We start from the raw sequence: 25,239 nt of genomic DNA on the forward strand, positions 1-25,239 counted from the left end.
GTGACATCCTCTGCCATTGCTTGTATCCTCTCAGTTCTATGCAGGAGGTACAGACTTGTTCAGATACCCCTGCACTGGGGACATAAGGAGACCTGCTGCTTCTGTCCTGAAGTGACAGGGTCCCTTATCACACAGAATAGAATATACCATTGCTTGGGCTTGTGAAATATTTGACAAGGCCCAAGAGGTGACTGCAGACTGTAGGAATTTCAACACTAAAAGTCACAGGGAAACTCCAGAACATGTAAAGAATGAGAATAGGTACCAAGCAAATGTGTGCAGGGCTGCATATATGATTATACTGTTCTGCTTTCATTCGCACGTACAAGCTCAGTGCAAGGGGAAGGAGTTGCAACCATATGAATGCAACACTACCAGAATATTAATTGTGCCAATGTGTACACATTCAACTCTGGCTGTTATAACCGTGACACAATTTTTGTACCCAAGAAAGCACTATGTGACAAGTCAAACAGGCTAAAAGTTGTTGCTCAAAAAGTTTGAAACAGGAACTGTTGAATTCTTAAAATTTCTCATTTATTTCAAATACTTTCATGTTTGAAGTTTGCTTTTTAGTAAATAAATATTTTCAATTATCAGTTGCTTTAAAAACAACCTCACAAAAGATATGAGGAAAATCTTTATCATTTAGTCTGCTTTGAGTAGATAACAAGAGGATGAAAGAGAAGACTGCAAATGTGTTGGAGGACACTGAAATCCATGATTAGGACAATTAGAGGAATAGTCCAGAAAACATTATATGAAAATCAGTAGGAAAAAATAGAGCGCGCTACATTTAGGAAGAAATAATAAGATGCACAAATACAAACTGGGGAGCAAAAAGATAAGCAGCAGTGTTTCAGACAAGGATCAAGGGATTATAACATATCCCCAGCTAAATGAATCAGCCATGCCATGCCATTGCAGAAGAGGCCAACATACTAAGTTGTACAAATAGAATTACACCATGTAAACCCTGTGAAGTAACCTGCCTGTCCTCTTCAGTGGTGTTTTCTCTGACAGGGTAATGGCTGCAATTTCAGTTGCTGTGCTTCAAGAAAGCATGGATAAATTGGAAAATGTCCAGAGGACAGCAATCAAAATGTTCAAAGATCTAGAAATCACTATAGGTAAGAACTGATTAAACAGCAGATATGTTTCAATCTAAAGATAAAGATGACAGCAGAAACATAAGCCTCTGTGTAAAAAGCTACTGGAGTTAAGGGAACTTTTTTTTTTTCCCGTGTCCCTAGTGAACAGGACAAAAAGTAATGGATTTAGACTGTATCAAGGAAGATTCATATTAGACATCAGGAAAAGCTTATTAATGTAACAGCTACTAGTAACACTGAGAGATTGCCCTAGGTTAATGTGGTGTTGCTACCGTTAGAGCACCTTACGAACAGTTTTGGTAGATGTCTGCTAGATATGACATGGGGTAAAATTGATCCTGCCTTGGGGCAGAGGAAAGTATGACCTCCTGAGGTCTCACCAAGTTCTGTTTTCCTATAATTAGGAGTTGTTCTATAATAGATTTATAAATACTACATTGCTGACCTGGTTACTGAAGTGTTTTTCTGAATGGTTAACCTAGTCTTTCACAACAGGAGAATACTTAAGGACAAAACAGGAAGCAAAAGCATGATTCCAGATCAGCCATTTTTACTGGAAATGGTTGAGGGCCAATGGGGGATAATGCCAGAAATGCTGGAAAGTTTGCTCTCCAAAATTAGAGGAAGAAATCAGCAAGCACAGTAAACTAAAATACATCTGTTAAAAAGAAACCAATAATTTTGCTGATTGTGAACCTAACAACAAAACTCTTGGAGTTAGAATTGTAGTGTCCTACGACTGCAAGGAAATGTCCCTTAATGACCAAACTGCAAGATGGGTCCCTACCGACTTTGAGAGCAGAAATTTAACTTTTAACTCATGAGTTAACAAGCATCAACAGTAATGAATGTGCACACTGCAGTGAATTGTGTGACTAATTGGTACTTATTGTGGTCAGCTAATGTGTGATAAGATTTTGTCATGGTAACCTACACGCAAGTCGGAGTCTTCCATCTATGGTCTCTTTGGGACAAGAACATAATATTTCATATATGTACAGCACTTGGGCAAGGAAAGCCTGCAGTGTTAATGCTTTCACTTGCTAATCCTTGCTAGTGAAAAATACAGGGATTGGTCATCTTACTTTTAATGTTATTTTTTGAACTTTTGCCTCTTGCTATTTAAAACCATTCCATAGCTGCATAATGGTCTCTAGATGACAAACAATATATTGCTGACAACACATTGACAACAAAGAGGAACTGAATGTAGAGGAACCATCTTACTCTTTCTATGCTATTGCTAGTCAGACTGTTCTCAAAGTTCAGACAGTTATGAAAGCTTGTGACCCAACTTCCTCCGAAGGTGTTTATCGTAGTTGTTTAACTTGGGTGGTTTCTGGCATGTAAAGGACTCAGAACAACCAGCTCATCCTGCTATCAAGAAGACAGCTAGTAGCTGAAGTTATGACTTTTAATACTTTTAAAATGTTTATTATGGTGATAGAGTGTGTTTTGAAAATAGCCTAAATGATAGAAGTAAGCCAGTTTCCTTGAAATACTAAGAGAGATCCAGAATTCCATAAGGCTGAATTCTGGGATCTCTTCTATATTTCAGTCATGAAAGATCATGTTGAAGCACTGGTGGTTTGGGAGCAAGTAGCAACTGTAATTGCCCAGACCTGACCAAACAGTCAGGGCAAGGTAATTACAGGAAATTTTCTCCGGGGTCCCATTACTGTCTGCCTGGAATTGCTGACATTGTTGATTTTTGGCAACATTAAAGTCTAGTACAGTTTTCAAGGGTGCTTCACTTTGGAGGGATCCTGCAGAAAATGGAAGAAATTCCCCTGGCCTGTGTATCTAACTAGTGATTTGGCTTGAATTTCAGTGCTGCAGCAGCATGCTTGCCTATCAGACACCTTACCCTGTCTCCTAGTTGGTTCAGTTTCCCCGGAGGATAAGCTTTTAAATTTTCCAATGATTCAAGCTGCTTTCGTAAAAAGAATTAAGTTAGATGACTTATTTTAATATAGTCTTTTCCTTTCCAGGTTTCCTGTGAACAGCAAAACGTTTTGTAATAAATAGACCTAGATCTTTATTTTTTATTTGTATTAAGGTAGCAACTGGAAATCCATAGAAGATGATAGGCTCACTGGACTATATGCTTTTCAGGCACATGCTAAGAGGCAGTTCCTGTATCAGAGGGATTACAGTTTTGACAAGATTGATAAAGAGAGAAGTAACTCTTTATCTCTGCTTTGTAGGTAGAAAAACAGACTCCGTGACTCACCCAGTGTCATGCAGGGGAAGACAGGGACATCTAGAATACTTCAAGTTATATTCCAAGGCTTTCTCCATAGGTCTGTCTGTTCTCTATATCCTGCTGCGAGATAGGAGGTAAGTCCTAGGGGCCTATTTTGATAAAGAGCACTATGTATTTTGCATAATTGTTTACAGTGCTTTTTTTTAATATGGAAAATAATAATTGACAGATCTTTGCTTGTAATAGTCCTTACTGAAAAAAAGACAGAATGAAGTACTGAAGCGGAAATATTCCCAGGGTCAATGACTTCCAGCACAGGTATAGTCCAGATGGCAAAAACAAGCATAACTCAAACCAACTCTTTGCCCATCAAGATGGAACAGTAGTTTTACTGATCAGAGTTAGTAGATGTTCCTATGTGACAGCTTAGCACTGGTGGGGAATTCAGGAGCAATATGAAGCTATAGGCTGAATCAACCAATTGTAAGCATATGCCTCCACACAAGAGTACCTTTTTTACCTCTTCCAAGTTGGTTCAGCTGCCCTCTAGCATAATGATTGTCCTCTTTGGGGTGGGGGGACAAGTTGAAGCTGAATCCATTGGCTGCTTTCATCTAAACACTGAAGTCTGTCAGCAATGGTGTAGTCAGCTGTGATGAAAAATGGGGTGATGTGTTTAGAATCTGCTGAGGACTGGCAACTGAGCCTGCATCAGCTGATGCCAGTTCATGTAGTAAAACTTATACAGGAAAGAACTGATTCTTTTGGAGGTTTCTGGGAGAGGGCTGTAGCTGTTGTTTCCAATTACTCAGGTGTCTTTTTAATGCATTAACCTGGGACCCTCTTGTATCCTTGAGACAAGAAAGCTCTATCCCATGGCTAAAGGTATCAGATGCCAAAGGAATGTCCAGAAAGGTGACAGTGGCTGTTTATCTTGTATGCACTAGCAGCAGGAGGTCCGTGGTGCAAAGCTGGTTTTGTCCTGTAATCTAGCCTGCTTCCAGAGTGTATGGAGTATAGCATTAAACAGATGCGCTTCTGATTGACCTTTAGCTAGCTCCATTTTCTCCAAGACCAGGAAAATTTGCTGACTTCTGCCTCATCCCTATTGTTCCCAGATAGAGCAAGTCCCACAGGATAATCAGGCTTCCCAGAGCGGTGCTCTCTGCAAGTCTTATCCCTAGGTTGTATTGTGTGGTTAGCAAGTCATCCAAAGTATGGCTCTAGATTAGTTATGTTCAGCCATCAAATCTGTGTTCAAATTCCTTTAAGAACACTTTCTTTTGAACAAATGTCATCCTAATATTGCTCAAATTTATTTGAAAACTTTATGAAATCAGTAGTATTTCCTAACTGGAGCAATGCACTCGAGAACAAACTTGCTGTATGTTTTTTCTTTTCTTTCTTTTTTTTTTTTCCCCCCTAGATGACTGTCATGTTCAATAACGGTGCTAAAATTTTGGCTATTTACTCTGTCAAAGACTTTGGCAATCTCCCCTTCTATTCTCCACGTTACATTTCTCCTGCATCTCTGCATTACCTATTACCTAAGTTTTCTTTATACTGGCTGCCAGTGCCTCTCAGTGTTATCCTCACATTATCAAAGACAGTCTGTATTGTGAAGTGGATTGTGTGTGGGGCTACATGCCAACATTCCTGATTGCTTATCTCAGCTGTGCCACATATTTGTGGCAAGTCAATTAGTCTAGTTCCCAATCTTTAAAATGGGGATAATGATATTTATTTAACTATTGGAGGTATTTGTAGATCAGCATGAATAATGAATGCAATGCTGTGGCATGCATTTCTCTGGCCTTATGTCAGTGGCTTTGTGGTACAGCACCATTAATAATAGCTCATTTGTCACACTCATGTGCCACCATTTTCATCAGAATTTAAAGTTTATGGACATCTTTAATCCTCATGATTGCACAGGAGTTCTAAATTGTCAGAGACCATTTGAAACAAGAAGTTCAAAAGGTAAGAACTATGTTTTTCAACCCTGTTGAGTGTTACTAGAGACAATTAATTTGTTAATTGTTTCCTGTTCAGTGGAAATATCTTCTGCTGAAGGCAAGGTCTGGGACTGTAGATGGAGCCCGAACAGAGCCTCTCTGTATCTAGAACCAGTCTTCTGTACGATTAGTTGAGGTTTCCCTCAACAATAGCATTTTTGTTAACTTAGCTATTTTGTAAATCTAAAGCCAGCAAAATTATATTTCACAGAGCTGAGAGCCTGAGCAGGAAAAAGTAGTATGCTTTTATGCTTATTTCTCAATGTTACTACCAGAGATTCTATTTATTCACATTTCCCCTGTGTCTTCCCTGGGAGAGAGGAAGAACAACCTGGGTTAGAGTGTGGAGCTGCACTGTTCTGATCATGTTGTTTGGGAGGACACACTCAAAAGTGACATAACTCTTCTATTTCTAATGGCACTTTGATCTGCAAAGAAGGAAGAGGTGTCACTGGTCTGTGTGTTATATTCATCCAGCCCAGGAAGCAGAGCTTCCAGGGTCACTGCAGAAGCTGGGCAGCTCAGAGCTGCTGCTGTAACTGTAGCTCTTTTATAAATAGGATAGGCTGATTAGCAATCTTATTTAATCTCCAATTAATGAGGATAAGCATTCATCAAGTCCAGAGTTCATACCTCTTGTAAAATGTTCAGCAAGTGCATGAAGTCACTGTGCTTAGAAAAAGTAGTCCACCTCTTTGAAATGTTTATTTTTAATAGCCCGTATCTATTCCTGTGGAGGATGGATGGAGGATGCAAATGGATTGCAAAATGGAGGATGGATGGTTCTAGTGGTGCTTTATCTTTCATCTTTAAGGAGTTGGAAAAATTCATCCTGAGAGCCAACTCAAATGAAAATTTACTCCTTGGTTGGCTTTGGTAGTGGATAATTGGGTATGGACGCATATGGTTAACATAGGCACCGAGTCTGAGCTTGGTTCCTGTCTGCTTGAACATGTTGTTTCACTGCAGCTTTGGAGATGAGTGGCTTGACTCTGTGAAACATAGTTCTATATTACTTCCTAATATCATTTGGTATTATCACTTTACAGTTTGAATATCCCTTTAAGCACCTTCAAAATATTTGAGTCTCTAAGTTATCATTGACTTCATGGAACTGTGTATTGTCTCCTTAATTCCTTGCAGTCTGGGCTCTAACATTGTCTGAAAGGAAGATCAAGGAGAAATTGTGACTCGGATTCAAAATTTTGCTCTCTCTGGTAAGTGGTGTAACATTGGCTATGGTATTTCCCCATATATAGCAACTGCTTCCTCTTTTTTTGTTTTGTCTCTTTGTTCATTGACTATGAATTCTGTTTTGTAACTCCTTAGTTTTCTGAAAACATGCAATTCTGCATTAAGAGAGAAAAATTCCAAATTACCAAATTCTCAAATGGTGTAAACTGTTCTCACTTTTTAGATTTGCTCTGAAATATTTTCCAGTGAGTCACATGTATGAGTCTGGGTTAAAATATGACCTCTTAAAAATAGAGCAGTATTGGTGGAAAATACAGTCTAGAAACCCGTGTTGTCTTGACAACTGTGAAGGATTGCTTTCATGTTGTCATCTATATAGGGGCCTAATCCTACCTCTTTTGAAATTTGTGACAAAATTTCTGATAATTTCAAGATAAATACTCGATTCATAATGAACAGATGGAAGCAGGTCCAAGCAACTATTAAAATTGAATAGTTTTTTATTTTGTTTTTTACTCTTGCTCAAAATTTAGTTTCAGATTAAGGACAGACTGGAAAACTGCTGCTTGCATGTCAGGAGCTTCTGCTTGTAGTTGCGATGAGAAGGATTCAAATACAGTAAGGTGACATGCATTCCCAAACAGGAATTTTATGGCAGAAAATATTTAAATGATGTTCTAAGGAAAGAGTAAATTGAGAAAAGTTCATGACAGTTACTGCACACTAGATGGGTGTGAGTGAAACGTGTGCAGACAACTACTGCCATAGTAACGGGCGTAACAGGTGTGGCATGAACTGAAGGGCAGAAAGTGGACAAAGCTAATTTAATATCCAGTTCTGTGCCTGTTTTTAGCTCGGAATGCATGAGGTTACATATGTTACACATCTGGGACAGACCTAAAATGTGTCCTGACTTAAGTGCCCCATCCTGTACCTGTGACTGGTTAGCTCAGAAATGACTGCAGAAGTGATAGTTTTATTATGCATAAAACAAGAACACAGCATTGCAAAGCTTTGCCTTCAGAAGTCAACAGTTTAGGTTGAGGATGTAATTAATTATCCGTAATAGAACCATCACTTGGTCAATGATGGTATGATGGATTTTGCAGCTGACATTCAAGCATCATGCCTATTTCTTAACATTTGGCCTATGCTGCTTTTTGCAACCTTTGTGAGGACTAATTCTAGTTACAGACAATTTCCAATTGAAACTAACATGGAAGTCATTTATAGGGTAGTGAAAATGAAAGAAATGTATCGGCTGACCCCTCTGCATGGGTCCACCACCACATGCAACAGCTACTCTGTTTCCCTACAGTAGGATCTGCTGGTTTGGAGAGCTGCAAACCTAGATGGCTGAGGCAGGTTGAATCTTGCCCTGTTCAGGAGACCTCATTTGAAATGTGCAGTGACAATCTTTTAGGGCAGAAAAGTTTTTCCGGGCCCTCCATGCAGCAGCGTATGCTGCCCCGTAACAACACCGCCATTGGCAGCCCCTCCCTCAGGCACAGCCCGCGCATGCGCAATGATGCGTCCGCCTTTGCCCCAGCGGCCGGAGGCGTTCGCGCAGGCGTACAGCGACGCCTGTCAGGGCTCCGGGAGGGCGGACTGCGCAGGCGTTCAGACGTAGGGCTGTCCCGGCCCTGGAGGGCAGTTCTGTCGCGCATGCGCGCTGCCCTGCCTCTGGGGCCGACTCTCCGGAGGAGGCGGGGAGAGGACGATGGAGGCGCGTAGGGTCCGCCGGCTCCGCTCACTGCACGGGAGCAGACGCTGTCGCCGCCACCACCGTCGGGGTCGGCGTGCCGGCCTCTGAAGGCGCAGGGGCGGGAGGCTTCTCCTGGTCGTGAAGCAGCCCGTGGCGCGGTGAGTCGGGGGGGCGCCTGGGCCCTGAGGCGGGGGTGGGAGGTGGCTCCTGTGAGGGGAGTCCAGGGCGGCCTCCTGCGGGGGCTGGTGCGTGTCCTTCGCCGGGGGCTGTGTAGCATTCCCCGGCGCGCCGTGGCGCTGGGGCCGGGTGCGGAGCGGCCGTTCCGGGGCAGGTCCGGTGCTCGTTGCCCGAGCGCCAGAGTGGGGGAAGCGAGGGGGAGCCGCGACGCCTGCCTCCCCTGCTGCTGTTGCCTGGAGGGGCTGCTTTCCCCCCGCCGAGGTGGAGAGCGTATCAGGCGGTTCTCTGGAAACTGAGTGAGCTGTTAGCCTCCCTGTGGACTTTCTTCTTTTGGGACAAACGGACTCGCGGGTAACTTCTGCAAACTCAGGAGAACAGTTCAATCGGAGTAAACTGTAGATGCGCTCTGGTAAGTGAGCAATAAGGGGTCTTGAGGTAGGAGGATAGTTTCTCGAAAGGATAACAGGACAACTTAATTTGGCCCACGATCTGCTGGTTACACATCAGATGTGCGATCCAGTTCCTTTTTTGTTTGTTTCTTTGACATCTTTGTTTCAGACTAACACGGATAGGGATATATCTAGGAGTCTGAGTTTTAGGTTATTAATATCTATTTCTTGGTATTATAGTATGTTAAACAAAGGTGCCTGTTGTGTTGGTATTTCTGTAGTGGAAGGGTTAACACAGGGATTTGTTTTCCCTGGATATTTAACATGTGATAGTCATACTGTCTGATTTTTTTGTTTTTTTTTGTTTTGTTTTTTTTTTTAGTAGAAATAGCACATAAGTATGTAATCAAAAAAGATACCACAGAATTTCAGCTGGTGTCAGACAGCTAGACTTCAGTATGGTGGGGTTGTTTGTTTGTTTCTTGCATCAGACACACTAGAAAACAAAGTTCTGAACTAAAACAAAGTCTTGTCAACCTGATACAGTTGTCACTTCTTTTTTGGGTGAGAGGAGCTTTAGGGCCTTGTGGATGGAGTCGTGTGCATGTATGCTCTATTGGAGTGCTTTCTTGAGTAAAATTAAAAAAAACAAAAAACAAAACCCCCAAAACTTACCTGCAGAGTGAAGTGAATACTATACAGAACAAAGGAACAGGAGTCTGTGGCAATAGAACAACTGGTACAGTTTCTGCATGTAACCTTGTCCTCTTTTGCTCTAATACGTGGTTGATAAGTTGCAAAACGAAGAGTTTTGAATGGCTGATGCAATTTTAAAGAAATTAGTAGAGTAGCTGCAATCTTAAAGGCATATTAAATGCAGCATGTGTATTTGGTCAGGATGGACCCTGCAGTAATCATCTAATTACAGTGAATTGGGAGCATGCATTTGACAGAAAGGAAAACTTTGTTACAAAATAACTACTTGAAAACATGCTCATCAAAAATGATTTAAACTCCTTAAAGACTCTTAATTGCAGCCTTATGCTACTTGTGTAGCTGCTTCCTTTGAAAGATCATATTTCTTTTTATGTCATTCTAGTGGAGATGATGATTTTTTTAAGGTAGACCTGAAGTATAAATCCCTAATCACAGTCTAAACAGGATAGTAGAACTTCTGGGATGTTACATTGTTTCCTTCCATGTAAGGATGGTTTGATGAAGCCTCTGTGAAATTTTGGTTCATGGGAGTGTTCGTTTATAAGGACTAAGGAGCAGAAGATGTGATACTATGATAAAAAGGTGGATGCATATGAGAGGGGTGACTCAACTTGCCACTTTGGGACACTGTTGTGGAAGTTTAATATGAAAATGTTAGTCTTTCTCAACTCTCCTTCATTATGTAATGCTGAACTTCTAAATCCCATTTTTATTAACTTTTGGTCATGACTTAGACAAGAGCAGCCTGTTCACATGTTTGTTGACATGTGCTGAAGGTTTTGGATCCAATCCTGGATGCTGTTCAGTGATAGTTTTGTCCTTATGTCAGGTCTGCTTATTTAATAAGGGTCTTGTGAGGGAATGTTAATTAAACAGTGCATGGTGTAAGCTGTAGTTAAAACAGTCTGAATTAGAAAGTATTGCACAGGAGGAATATCAAGTTCTTAGGCTGTAGGTACTGCTAGATCTTTGCAGCTTCTTATTTCCAGTTTTGTGTTAATCAGGTTTTCCCCACCAAGAGCATCTGTCAGATGGTAGATATTTTCAGCAAAGTCACTTGGAAATGCACCTTGTTGTTCTCTGTATCTCTTAGTTAAGAGTGAGAAGGTGGTACAGGATGGGAACATATCAGCTGTGAAGTTACTGAGAAGACTAATTCTCCTTAAACACCTTTCACAGATGTTGCATTTCCATGCACTTTGTTAACCAACCTGTTGTTCTCATTTTTATTTCCATAGGTCCAGATTCAGCACTCAGTGTCTGAATAAAAAGGAATGCGGCGTGGATAACCTATGTGATGGGAAAGCAAAGGAAAATGATGTACTGTTAACTACCTGGGCTGTCTAATTTTTGTGTGTGCTCTTTCTGCAGTATTTTTTTAAACAGTTGCATAAAATTCTGACTTGTCAGAGTGTATGCATAGTGGGGATGTATGGGATATATGTATGGGGAAATAATATCTTTGAGAAATACACTGCTGTGGATGGATTAGAGGAGATGTGTGATTGTTCACTACTAGTTTTCAGTCTCAATACTTGTGAAATAGTTTAGCAGCAATTTGTATTGAGAGCTAACTAATGACACAGATAAAAAGTATTCTGCATGGTTCTTTAGGGTATTCCATGATGATAAGGTTTCCTTTTTAAATACTTGGTTTCTAAATTGGATAATAAAACACAGTGAGTTACAGTGGTTGCTTTTATCCACTTCCCCCACCTTTTCCAGTATATATATATTTTTTTCTTATCCTGATTATGCATGAAGAGATGGCCTCTTCGGCTGGTGAAGAATTATCTCCAGCATTTTTTGGCTAATTTTACAAAATGGAATGTATTGACTCATAGACATTAACTTTGACTTACTGTAAGTGTACTAGTTTTGGCTAGTATTAGCTAAGACCATAGGAGTCCAGTAAAGATGCTGGAGAGGCTTGTGTGGGCCCTATAAAATAGATGTGTCAAACACAATGTTCTATTTGTATTAATGATTTCAGCTTATAAAGAATAATCCTTAGATATTAAAGTATAAATTAAGGTACTAGATTTTTTCGATAAGTTGATTGATAGGCTTCTGCATTTTTATGGTACATGCAATTCAGGTGTGAGTAGGTACAAATGGAAGGTGAATGAGTATCTAATTTTCTGACTTCCTTTATGACTTTCTTTTAAAAATCTGTTGGATAGAATCCTCTTATTTAATTTTCAGAACTTAAAATTTTGATTCTTTTTGTATTTGACCAGGAAAACTATTAATTCAGAAACCAGTTTGCATGTGGTGATGGGGGGGGAAATTAAATGCTTGTTCAAGTCTAGAATCTCTAAAATAAAAACAGTGGCTTAGTTTAGAAGATGAATTAACAAACAAACAATATAAGATCTTCCACAGTTACGCACAGATGCTGAAAGGGCCTTTCCAGTCAGAGGTATTGAATATCTCATAAGTAAAGTTGCTTGTTTTCTGAAATTTAGACATTTAAGTGACTTGATTTTTGTACCTAGTTCAGAAACAACCAGCCAGTGATGTATTCCTGAAACTTGATGAGGCTGTGATTAAAAAGTAATGCAAATGAGAACCTATTAAAAATTATGCTGTGTCAGATTTCAGTCTGTTCTACTGTGTGCTTGTATGATCCCAGTAATTACGTGCGCAAATCGAGTAACTGGCACAAAAGTTATGTTGAGCTTGGAGTTGACTGAAAATTGAGCTACGTTTTTCGTAGTTACAGATGTCAGAATAGTCAGTGTGTTGAAATGAGCATTTCTCATCTCTTGGTCATAGGTGATACTAAGCAATGAGTAACCAACAACTAAACAACGATACCTTTATGAGTACAAGATGTTAGAAATTATTCATGGATGACAGTAACTGTAGCTCTTAGTAGTGGTGTTCTGTTAGGGCAAGCACAATCTACAGCAGGAGCAAAAACCTTTTATAATTTAGTTAGGTGATAGTTCCATCCAAATAAGTAATGAACCACTGCTAGTTCTGACTCACTACTGAATCACTATTTTCCTGATGCTTTTGTTATCTAAAAGTTGGAATGTTGTGAAGCTTAGTACTTGTAAAATTTTTGGAATTGCCATCCTTTTGTAACTTTACAACCAAATACCTTTTTTTACCCTATTTTTTCCTGAGTCACAGTCCTTTTTAACTGCTACAATAATGTTATGACACATTTTGTACAGGATACTATGGGAAGCCTGTCTAAAATGATGCCTTTTTTTTTTTAATCTGCAAATTTTTAATGAATCAACTTTTTCTGCTGTTGAAATCACTTGAGGAATGTACTTCATTAGCTTAGATACTATTTGCCTATAGTTTAGTGTTTCTTTATACAGTGTAAGTTGCTTTCTGTTTTTATTGTGATAAGGCTTCTTCTACTTGGTTCAAATAAAGATGAGAGCTTATATATGGGGTTTCTACTACTTTCAGGGAAGCACGGATATTTAAAATACTGAAAATAATAGACTTAGCTTATTGAAGAATTACTTAGCACAGGTGTAGAAGAGTACAGAATGTTTTGAGAAGAACAGGTTTATTTCAAAATGTAATTTTGTGCCTGAAGTTATCATTCTTTGCTATTGAGCACAACTTTGGGGGAGAAAATGTGTTACGAGATGTAGAAAGATAGTAGGACTTGAAAATACAGATATTTATTTATGTATTCAGAGTACAGTGGAGTAAAACTGTGATATCTTGCGCAAATGAGACCGTACAAGTACAAAGCATAGCAAAAAGATGACTTATTACCTATGATATTGTTTGTATCATGAAATTAAGCATACAGACTCATACTTGGTCTGTGATTTTTTTTTAACTTTTGTGAAATTTCTGTCTAGCCAGCTGTTTTTCATCTTATTTGTGCTGATTATTTGTGGAAGTGAAATAATTCACACTTGTCCTTATTTGTTTAGTTTGGACCATTTCCCCAATTTGTCATGAATGATTTAAGAACTCTCTTCAGCTTGGTCTTATAGTCAATTTTTTGAAGAAGTGAAGCTTACTAAGCTTCTCTATTCCATTTTTTTTTTCCATACATTGACAGGTGTTTTTCAGTATTGTAGCTTAGAGTATTCTAGTTGAATTTATTCAATATATGTACCTAAGAGGAGGCTTAATAGGTTTTCGTGGGTCTTGATTCTTGGCAAACATCTAAAGCTTTTCTTCCTCTACAGTTTAAAAAATGAATTTATTTCCCCCGTATGCAGCTGGAGACATGAACTTGTACTGTTATTGAACTAGTAGCATTCAACATCTCCGCACTGAGCCTCAGCTCCTGGAGCTTCGTTTTCTTCTTCTCACCCATGTCTCCCCCACCATTTCACAAGACTGCACATTCTACTTGTAGGTTTAGGAACCTCTGTGTTTGAATTCTGGTCTTTCTTCCTTCCAGTGTATTCTGATGATTTTGAAGAACTTCTCAATGACCCAGATCTCTTTGAGAAGTGTTTCTCAAAATTCTAAGCATGTCAGCCAGTGTCTAATATTTGTTTTATTAGCTTTGGTAATACTGAAACTTTTCTTCTTTCCTCCCTACCTCTTGTTCCCTGGCATTTTTTCCACAGGAATTGAGTTTTTCCCTAACTGAAGCTCCTTCACTTCCAGTATGGAGATGAATCAAGAAAAACTGTGTACCAATAAAGCTGATACGAGCTCAGAATCTGCTTATCATTGCTCAGCCTGTCATGATGATGAGGAGTGGAGCAGTACTAGCCGGGGTCGAGCTAAGTCACGAAGCCTGTCTGCTTCACCAGCCCTGGGAAGCACTAAAGAATTCCGGTATGGCTCTTGTTTCTTCCTGCTGTGCTACCTTTAAGGAAAAAAAAAAAAAAAGTATATTGTAGTTATCATTACTCTTTTTGTATAACTGTAGTCCTGCAGCTGTGTCAAGCGATAATGAACAGAAAGAAAAATAGGATTTTGTTGTAATGAATAGGGAGAGAGATAATTAGTGAGCCATCATCCTAGTGTGGTCCATGCTGTGAAAAGAACTTGAATTTCTGAACAAGCCCGCTAGGTGGTCCTCACTAAACCACATTCATGTAAATAGGTTCTGGTTGGTAGTGAGGCCTTGCTTCTGTTTTAGTGTTCCTCAGTAGATTTTAAACTGTTTTTTTTATAGGTGTTTTGGCAACAATCTACACATGCACATACAGCTTCAGCAATACAATGTATTACTCATTTGCTTTGTGTGTGACATTTAAATGCTGTCTCAGCTGAATATGTCAGAGTTTGACTTCAAGAAAGTATTTACATTTAGAAAGGGCTATGTGAAACAAAATAGACCCCCCCCCCTTTTTTTTTTTTGAAGAGAATCTGTACATAAAACTCCTATCTGGAGACTCATGTGTTGAAATCGATTATTTCTAAGAAAGATTGTTAAGAAAGTATGGGTATATTTCCAGCTGAAGGAAGTTTGTGAAATATAGAATCTTAGAAGGTTATTGCCTGTAAACAGATAAATGCAAAATATTAATTTTCAGATTTGAGGAATCCATTGTGCCTAAGTATTCAAATTCCAGGGTATCAGGATAGACTTCAACTTTGAATACGAAGGGGTATTTGTCATATTTCAACATAGCTTCAGAAGTTCTAAGTACCTTACAGAAATAAAACACAAAAGCTTCTGTACTGAGGGATATTAATTCAAAGCTTGATAGTAACTCAAGCCACAGGAAAAAACAGATTTGTGCTTGGTTCCAGATTCTTGCCAAGTTGGCAGAACTTTACCTCTTGCTCAACAGGTTGCTTTTAAGGAGTCCTTAAAATGCACTTCAGATGGTCCTTAGTCCAAAATGAAGGAGGGAAGATACTAGGACTTAAACCATACCTGTAATCAAAATGGCATGGCTGTCAAAACCAATATCTGCGGAGTTCATAGTATCAAAAAGAATCTATGAACATGGAAGTCACTTCTGTAATTTTTTAGAAATGCTCTAGCTAGAGCTCTAGTGCTGTACATGAAAAACCTGAATGGGAATTTAAGTTACATGGTAATGTGAGGCAGCACAAAGTAAGTTTGTGCTTGCAGATCATATTGCAGCAGTTAGAAACGCCCATTTTTTCTTCAAGCCAAATTGCTAATCTGCTTGCAGTGCTTTGTCATGTGGACAGCTTGGATTCAACTTTTGATGTTGTGATCTTTGGACCTGTTGTAGCTATTAAATATTTGGTAGCAGTGTGTCTTGTTCTTGTGGGAAGTTTATCAGCACTTAACACTACTATATTGTGACAGTCCACATGGTTGAAGCACAGACAGAATCACGGAGGAATTGCTTAACAGATGAAATTCTCTTCCACTCCTACTGCTTGGTAGGTAGGATTGTGGCTGCAATGAAGAGCATACATGGGTGAGAATCAAGATAGCAGGGGAAGCTTTATAGTGAAGGGAGGTCTGACAAAAATCTATATCTAAAGAAACTAAAAGCTTAGAAAATTACTTTGCATTTGTAGTTCAGAAAGTCAATGTACTTTAATGCCTTTGGGAAATGTTCACAAAGGACTACCCTCTGACTTTACTGTTCTAGCTACTAGGCTGTGCATCAGAGCTAATAGGTAAGTCTTTGCATTAAAAGGATGTTGTAAAACTGGTGTTTCTTTTTTCCCTCATAACTTGAATCTTTAGGATTATAGACTTTAGTCAACCTGTGTAAAAAGACCATGTAGTCTAAATTTCTGTTTATTTTTTATCTTCTATCAAGATACTACTTTTTGAAACTGGAAGTGATCTTTGTAGACCTTATCCATTGTAGTTTTTGACTAGATCTGTTGTTTACAAGTGGTTTTTTTTTCATTAAAATGCTCTGTAAAATGCTCCGTGGCTGTCTTTCAATAAGTGCAAAACTATCTGAAGGCATTGTGCAGCATGTCAGACTAAGTGTTCTCAGCTAGCTGTATAATACTCAAATTGTATTAGTTGCCTGTCTGCTTTGAATTGGCAAGTTTATTTTCCTGAGATGTAAAATTTCCAGAGCATTACTCTTCATTCTTAGCAAAGAGAGTCTTAACTACAAACCACTTTAAATTCTTGTCACTCAAACATATTGCCTTTGGTTGGTTGAATAGTGCATAGACTGAGTTCTAATAAAAACAAGCAAAACAGTAATCAAAATCTGTACCAAATATTAAGCAGAGCCTGCAGAGAAAACTTCTGTTTGAATGTTGTGTAGGTCAGATGTGTATCTTTGCTCCTTGTAGGAGGAGAGATTAGCCAGTTACAGGGAGTGGCATGGAATAAGGACCTCTGTTGAAAGAAGGCAAAAAAGACAGTTACTGGGTGAGGCTTGGGTAGAGCAAGTGGGAGGTGATGTTGCCAGAGTATTATTTTAATATCCTACTTTCTGGTGTAATTGTTCTGAAGTAGACAGAGACTTACCATTCCTTTACATGTACTGGTGTATACATTAATCTGTAATAATGTAAGTCTTTGCTCATTTTTCTATTTTAATATAAATAAGTGCAACTTTATGAAACACTTGCTAATAATCTTATCTGACTGGATGAGTCATTCCTGGATTTATAAATGAAGAAAAAGGGTTTTTTTTGAAAAACAAATATCACTTCTGTGTGAAATTAAATACTTGTTTTCATTATTGGAATACAATCTTACACAAGCGTATTTTCTTAGACATGGAACAATAGACTGTTGCTGTTATTCCTTGATTAGATATCACTTCTGTGTGAAATTAAATACTTGTTTTCATTATTGGAATACAATCTTACGCAAGCGTATTTTCTTAGACATGGAACAACAGAATGTTGCTGTTATTCCTTGATTAGATATCTTCTTCACCTGACTTGTGATTTTAGTAGATTTGGGGGTTTTGCTTTCAAGACTAAGAGTGAGCCATGTTATATTAACTGCTAAGGTTACCAGGCCAGTCTGAGTTACTTTACAGTACACACAAACACAGGCAGTAGAATAACGATTTGCTACTGCCAAGCAATAGGTTAGTTAACACTTCCTGTGTTAATTGAATTAAGCATAAGAAAAGCATATTTCCCACTTGTTTTTATTGTAATACTTCTAATAGTATTTACCTAATGTTTCAACAGTAGTTACATGAGTTAGGTAAGTTTTACTCCCATATATAGATTTGCTGAGGGAGGTGGGAGGTATTGTGAGGTTTCTTTGTAAATGCTTATCAAGACTTGCACTAGAAAACCTAATTTTTATGTTACTGTACTTACTGAGATTAAGAATACTACTTAAATAATTTTACTTATATTTATACTGGATTTAATCAGTCTGCCTGTCCTGTTCTAAAATTGTGTTCTCTTAGATAAGATATAGTGTTTCGAGAAATACAGAAAGAAAGCTGTTAATGTGTCTGCAGCAGTGAAGCTGAAGTCACCCAGGAATTGATCCAAACTAGTCCTTTATAACTGTCTAATGACGCACAGCTAACAGTTACTGCAGTTTTTTTGCTAAGAATGTGCCCTGAAGACAAAGGTCTTGGACTTAATTATTGTGTTTGTATGCTTAGGTGTTTGGTTGTCTCATTGTCAACAAAAATTAATGCCAAAATGCCAAATGCCAAAATATTAAGGAAGATAAAGTGCATACACCATAAACAAACAAAAAAGCAGGCTACTTTTTTGTATTTCAAATAATTGACTGGGCACACTTGTTCAGTGAAGGTCATGAAACTCCTGAACTACATAACAAAAGCTGAATGCTGCTGTTTTTTTATTCAGCTGTGTTATTACAGAGATAGTTTGAGCTGCTTTTGAGCGTTGCCACAAGTCTCTCATTTGATAATTTCTCAGTGTTATTTTACAAATACAAAATATGAAGTGTTCAGTTGCTTGCCTGGTCAGGACTTGAAGTGTTAAGTACTTGTTTATGCTTTCTGCTGTAATTCTAAAAATAGCCAACATAATTGTGGAGTTGAAAAATATATCCTTTAGCTATTTTAATTCCTTATTATTCTAGCTTAGAAAAAAGGTAAGACTTTTTACTTAAGAATTACATATCTAATTCTGAAATAGGAATTATTTGTATTTTGTTTCTTAAGCATTATATGGTCTTTTTTTCCTTTGCACAATAGTGAGACCTCAAAGGTAGTTTTTATAGTTCTATAGTCTAGGATTTATCTATGAAATTTTGTTGTTGATTTTTTTACTATTGTGTAGCTCTCTGTCTTGGCTCAGACACATATATACTGTTCTGTATTGTAATGTCAGAAGAGAGTTAAGACTAAAAAAACTTTGCAGGCTAGACATGCCTTCACAGAACGAACTTGAGGAAACTTGACTGTACCTTGTTTGAGGCTATGATGATTCCTTTGTGCAAAGTGAAGATTAAATGAGTAAGAAGAGTGTGTGCCTTTAGTGTTTAGGAAGTAAATACTCAGTATGTGGAGTGGATAAGCTGGGAGTGAGGCTTGAATTGAAATCACTAGGACTAGGTAGAGGAGTTACGTTTTAGCTTTTGAATGTATGAGTTAATACACATAAAATTATATTGACTGGTCAACAGCAAATGCAGGTTTAAGAAATGTACTTTGCCCTGCATTGCCTAATGTGGTTTTTCAAAGTGGCTTTGGTGGTTGGGGAGCTAATTGTATCCAGTTTGCCCTCACATTCTTTTATCTTTTTAATTTTTTTTTCAGGAGGACACGTTCCTTGCATGGACCATGCCCAGTGACCACCTTTGGACCAAAGGCCTGTATGCTGCAAAATCCTAAAACAATCATGTAAGTACATCATGTCAAAATAAAAGTATTATGATTATTCTGTGTGAAAGAAAGTAACAGTTTGCTTTTCCACTACTCACTCCCCTAATCAGCAATGTTTGTATTTTATGTGATGTTCAGAGGTTTTTGTGTTGCTTGATTGCCAGTGTGGAGTCTGTATTGCAGAAAATGGCCTGCCATTTGAATCACACAGACCCTTTGAAAGGTTAGTCTGGGAAGAGAATGGATGATAGCATTGCAAGTGGATTCTCAAGTAAAACCAAATTAGATTTGTATTAGCTTGATCTGTGGGTTGAAAAGTATAATACAGATTTGAATGTCATTGTTTATCCTCTTTTCTTCCCAGAGGATGATAGGATGCAATCAGGATTTCTCTGTGTAGGTATATAATGGGTTTTGCCAGTTGGAGTACTTCCTCCAGGGTAACAGATGTTTAGAAGGGAATTAATTGTGGTAATTCTTCCTTTACTAATTCATCTGGTGTTCTTAGGCCCACACTCTACTACCTAAACTAATGGAGTATTCTCACAGTTTGGTATATGTATTTTGGAAAATAGTGAACGATTTCACTTAATACTATTTCCATGCCCTTCTCTATTTTTAAGTACTTAAGTTTTGCTTAGGTATGTCCTGTGTGTTTTTTCATTTATTTATATATGTGTATATATATATATGTATGTATGTATGAAATGAGAGTTGTTTTTCAGTGGCAGAGGAAAGGGTGAAAGAACAAGAATTTTTATGGACAACATGAGGAGAAATTGCTCTATGTACCGGGAAGTCTGAGAAGGTCTTTCCCTTTCTTGGTATAATGTGATTTAAGCTTGTAGTTTGAAATTTTTTATCTATCTGTGGCACTTTCCGTGTATGAATATCATCTAGGCAAGTTTGCTTTTAGTCTGTGTTGCTGGTAAATTTTGTGTGAAATTAAGGGGTGGTTTCTATTCAGCAGCTATGTAAACATTTCGATTTTGTAGGTTGGGTGACATAAAGTATTACCTTTTATCACCATGTATTATATGCTAAGTAAACGGTGTCTTGACTTGGTCAAACAAGGAATTGATAGGGTGCTGTAGATACATAGGGACTACTAATTTGGTTAATGTTCTTTTGAAAAGCTCTATCTTATTGCTCTGATTTTCAGTTAAAATTAAATAAATTTAAGGTATTTGGATTATATATTTATTTGCCTAGATCTTCACCTAAATAATAGTAGTTTTCCTCAAAACAGGTTGGTGATACTTTAATTTCTCCTACAAGGTGTGGCGGAAGTCTTGAGGAGCTGGGGAACTCTTAACTTCCTCATGCTTTCTGTCTGTTCTTAAGTTAGTGCCTTGGTATGCTGAAGTTCATCTGAAAATCTAGCTTTCATTGTACATTTACCCACCTGATTGTGATGAATATGCTCCTCCCCATGGGCTGAGCCAGCATTGGTACAATATAATGATAGTGTCAGGAGCAGTTCAGTACAGAGGCTGTGGCAAAACTAAGCACAAGCTACTTGCCAAGGAAAGGACAGCTAATGCAGTATTCAGAATAGCTGGGGAAATAGGGCATTCTTAAGTTGTAGAAGGAAAGGACTGTTTGAAAACTAAATTGTAAATTACTGTTCGTGAGTTTCTTGTGGCTGCTTCTTGTTTCTTGTGGCTTTTAAAAACAAGCTATATCTTTTTGCTATTGCTTTTTCTTCTTGTTAGCATTCTCTTCAGTGAAAAGAGTTTAACAGAAAATCCTATTTTGTGTATATGGGCATCAGTTAGCCATGGTCTTAGTGTCTTGTTGAGTGCTAATGGTGATGACTGTGTTGAAAAACCTGCTAGTCGAAGGCTGTCGTGTAAAAGGACCAGAAGAACAGAATGACTATTCGGTTAAAAAAGAATTAAGTATTTGTGTTTTGAGGGAAGAGGCATGGTCAGTTAACTGTGTTTAAACTCTTTCTTGAAATGGGATTTTTCTTATAAAACATTGTTGCCTCTGAAGTTCTGTAATACTCTTTTATAAGGAACTTTTCTGTAAAGCCTCACAACCTATTATTGAAGCTGATCAAAATACTTAACTGGAAATCAACTTCAGAGGAAAATGCTTTCTTTGAGATAGTAATTTAGTAAGAAACGATGTAAGCCTCAGCTCTTTTTGGAGCTCTGTTGCATTTGCCTGCCTGACTTCTGGAGAAAAACATGAAGATCTTGCAGCATGTTATGAATAATTTCTTATTTAGTAGAACTACGTGGAATTGGTGAGTACAGTTGAAATAGACAGACTGGTTTGAATAAATTCTGTGTTAGTTCCTGGATTTTTAAGTGAAAAGCAGTGCTGCAGTCTTTATTTCTTTGCTAGCTTTACATAGTAGCCTGATTATGGTGAAATCTGTGGGGGGGGGGATGTTTCTGTATATGTATTTTCCTTTTTAACAGTATTGAGATCTGAGGAATTTAATTCTATGAAATTAACTTCAGTATAGAAAACTGTATTCTTAGTCACCATCTATATAAAAAATGGCATATAAAACTTCAGCTTCTGTTCCTTTGCAATTATTTGGCAACAATAAACATGTAAATGTTAAACGCATTACTGGAAATCCTTTTTTTTTTTTTTTTTTCTTGCCAGTTTAGCTGTTGATTGGCAAGTGAAGGCAGGAGAAGCCTTCCATATCATATGCATTGTAATCTGAGATTCATGGTGATATTTAAGACTAAATACTTTATCTTCAAAACAAACAAACAAACCAACACCCTGCTTTGAGCAGGGGGATTGAACTAGATGATCTCCGGAGGTCCCTTCCAACATCAACTATTCTATGATTCTGTGATAGTAAAATCCAGTGAGATGAAATTTAACATGATGTTGTTAGCCTGTACATGATTCTGAGTGTAGAAGTAACTGCATGTTTATACTGCTCTGTGTTATGTAATAATAGAGAGAGAGTTGTGGTAGTTTATATGTTGGTAAAGGTGCTCAATATTATTTCATTAGCCTACAATTTCTGCTGTATTTTTCTGTACAATATAGGCATTCAGCTTTTTTCTTGAAAGAAAAATGAGCAAGTTGTTGTGTCATCTCCAGCAGCATTGTCTGTTTTCTTTTAACCCTTGGAGTGCTAAATACAAATCTCTGTAAATTTGGCTTGTACAGCATTTATACTAATCTGCTTTGCTTTGTGGATTATCTGCACCATATGGAAAAAGATGAGATACTTATAATCTGTAAAATACAACTGTGAAATTATGTAGCTCAGAAATGGATGCAAACAAAGTAGAAAAATGCATCTGAATATTCCTAAATCAACCAAATGTATTATGGAGCAACGTGAAGTTCTGTTGCTGAATCCACTTTTATCCCTAGAAAGCTACAAAATTATTCATACACAAGTAACTTAGTTCTTGAGGTTCTCAAGTCTTTGAATGCAATCTGACAATAGAGAAACAGAGCAGTTTTGAAATACTTTCAAAAGTTCAACTTTTTTTAATTTCAAGCAGTAGTTGTGTTACTTTAAGTAGATAAATCTATATTGGACTTAACACTAAGAGAAAACTAATGAATATATAGGATAGTGTTTTCAAGAAGTACTGCACAAAACTCGCCTATACTTACATATCTGTAATGTTTACCTTGATACTGTATTGGAATAGAAGATTTTAGGTGTCTAGTCTTGTTAAGCCCTTAATTTTGAGGCTTTTTGATAAGAAATATAAGAGTTGCAGTGCAGACTTCCCAGAATAGAGTTTAAATAGTACATTTTTTTCATAATTGTTGAGACTTGTCTTGAGGATTTAGTACAGATCCACTGTGTGGATCTTAATTATTAAAATATTTGCCCTTCCCTTGTGGTAGTGTAGTTTTGAAAGAGTTCTTAATGTTAGTAGAAAAACTGTAGAATTTGACTGCATCTACAGCTTTCAAAATATATCAAGAAACTTTGACTGTGATCTGATACCAGTGAAAATGCTGGAGGAAACATTCCTAAAAAGAAAACAGTATTTGGGCTGGAACTACTATACTATTTTTTAAGTTTACATTGACGTAAGCTAAATATTTAATTTACAATATTGGAAGAAAAAAACCCAACAAGTTTATGCTGCAGCTTTTTCTGATTCTCTAATTGTTTCTCTTAATTTTGAGTCAGTTGAAGAGGAGAGAGCACTAAGACAAGGTAGAGGAAAACATTATGGCTGGAAGCCTCAGGGCAGATATCAGTTGAAGAACTCGATCCCAGTAGCTTTTGTAGTACTTCTATTAAAGTCCCTGTCTGCAAATATTATTAGCATATTAGCAGTTGCAGACATGGACAACTTAATGCAGTGTTACATCTTGATATGGTGGAGCACTGATTGACTTCATGGGAGAAAAAGCATCATTACAATTATAAACTGTTGTATCCTTCTTCCTGTTGTTCGAGGACTGTGTGTGATTACAATTAAGAATATACTCTTACTGGACTAGAATGTTGTCAAAGCAAAATGTAGTAACATTTTTGAAAACCTATGAGGCATTGCAGCATGCCTCTGCCCTTTTTTTCAGCTGTTCAGTGTTTTTAATCATCTGTTTACCTTTTTTCATATTAACAGTTTTTGATGAAGGGACACTTTAAATCTAAATATCCTAAAGCTTTATGCTACCTTGTCTTTTTTTGTTCTATTCTCCAGGCACATTCAGGACCCAGCAAGCCAGCGGTTGACATGGAACAAACCTCCCAAGAGTGTCCTTGTTATTAAAAAGATACGTGATGCTAGTCTGCTGCAGCCTTTTAAAGAACTCTGTGTGTATCTTACAGAGGTAATGAAATGTAATGCTTTTTTTTTTCTTACAATAATTAAAAAAATTAATATTTATATCTAAACTGTTTTCAGTCTTACTGATTCTGTTACAGGTGGAATGTGTGGAATTGTGTAGTGCAAACAATCATTATGCATGCTGCAGTGGAAGTAATAAAACTTTCAGAGCAGTACTTGGAGCTTAAAAAAATAAATAAAGACAAAATTGTTTCCTTCATTCTCTTTGCAGTTCTAAGTTAAAGGCATAGGATAAAATATTTTATCCTTTTAGCTTTGAATAAGCATAGCAATGTTGCTGTATCATGTAATTTATATTCCAGAGTTCAGTTTAATTTATTACATAGTCTGTGCATGCTGCAAAATTCTCAATAGAATTAGACCACATACTGTGGCTTAAAAAAACCTCCATAGATGCAGAAAATCACTTCTGTAAAATATTAATCATATGTTTTAAACTAATGGAAATTGTGGGGAGAATCAAATATTTTGATCATTTTAAGAGGTTATTAGTAACCTTATCTTGCCTTATCTTTTAAGGAGAATAACATGATAGTGTATGTAGAAAAAAAAATTTTGGAAGACCCAGCCATAGCTAATGATGATAATTTTGGACCAGTGAAGAAGAAATTTTGCACCTTCAGAGAAGGTATGGGAATGATTTCTTGAAAGTAAAATTGAGATATAGTGATTATTTGTCTTAGCATTTCCTCAGTGATTGAATCAAATATGTCAAGCTTTTTTTTTTTTTTTTTTTTTTTTTTTGGTGAACAGCTGTTATTATGTCTTAGTTGCAGTTTTTTATATCGGTAAGTGAAAGTTGGTATGCTGTACTTAATTTATGTTAGGAAGTTGAGACCTTTGATAAACCATGCTATTCCAAACTTTATTTCAATTTTTATTTATTTATTTATTTTTAGATTATGATGATATCTCCAATCAGATAGACTTTATCATATGCCTGGGAGGAGATGGGACCTTACTTTATGCTTCTTCACTTTTTCAGGTTGGTCTTCATAGTAAATAGACTTACGGCCCTCTTTTCCTTTTTGGAGTATTTGAAGATTGGTTTTTCCTTTTGTTATTGAGAACTGCATGTTTCCTCTGTTGTTCGTTCCATTTTTTTCAAGCCTCTTTCACCCTCTACCTCCTGAAAATAATGTATGTGAGCTGCTTTGTTTAACTGTATCACTGTTTTTATTGTGCACAGTTAAAAATACATCAATAGTCAAAATACTGCTTTTATTCAGTAGCTTT

General features: G+C 37.4%; 1 protein-coding gene across 4 annotated transcripts in view; it reads left to right on the forward strand.

Annotated features, from left to right (window-relative positions):
* The first annotated feature begins 6,531 nt into the window (after positions 1-6,531).
* Positions 6,532-25,239, forward strand: part of NADK (NAD kinase) — a 30,882-nt gene continuing 12,174 nt past the window's right edge. For 3 of the 4 annotated variants that reach the window (XM_067311065.1, XM_067311064.1, XM_013944180.2), the window contains exons 1-6: positions 8,227-8,390; positions 14,081-14,294; positions 19,130-19,213; positions 23,857-23,986; positions 24,523-24,631; positions 24,903-24,988. In XM_067311065.1, coding sequence (XP_067167166.1) covers positions 14,122-14,294; positions 19,130-19,213; positions 23,857-23,986; positions 24,523-24,631; positions 24,903-24,988 — 582 coding nt within the window. In that variant the 5' untranslated portion in view covers positions 8,227-8,390; positions 14,081-14,121. Of the gene's footprint in view, positions 6,551-8,226; positions 8,391-14,080; positions 14,295-19,129; positions 19,214-23,856; positions 23,987-24,522; positions 24,632-24,902; positions 24,989-25,239 lie in introns of those variants that run through there. The other variant, XM_067311063.1, reaches the window with a different exon arrangement.

This window comes from Apteryx mantelli, chromosome 26, assembly GCF_036417845.1.
Source record: "Apteryx mantelli isolate bAptMan1 chromosome 26, bAptMan1.hap1, whole genome shotgun sequence".
Taxonomy (NCBI): Eukaryota; Metazoa; Chordata; class Aves; order Apterygiformes; family Apterygidae; genus Apteryx; species Apteryx mantelli.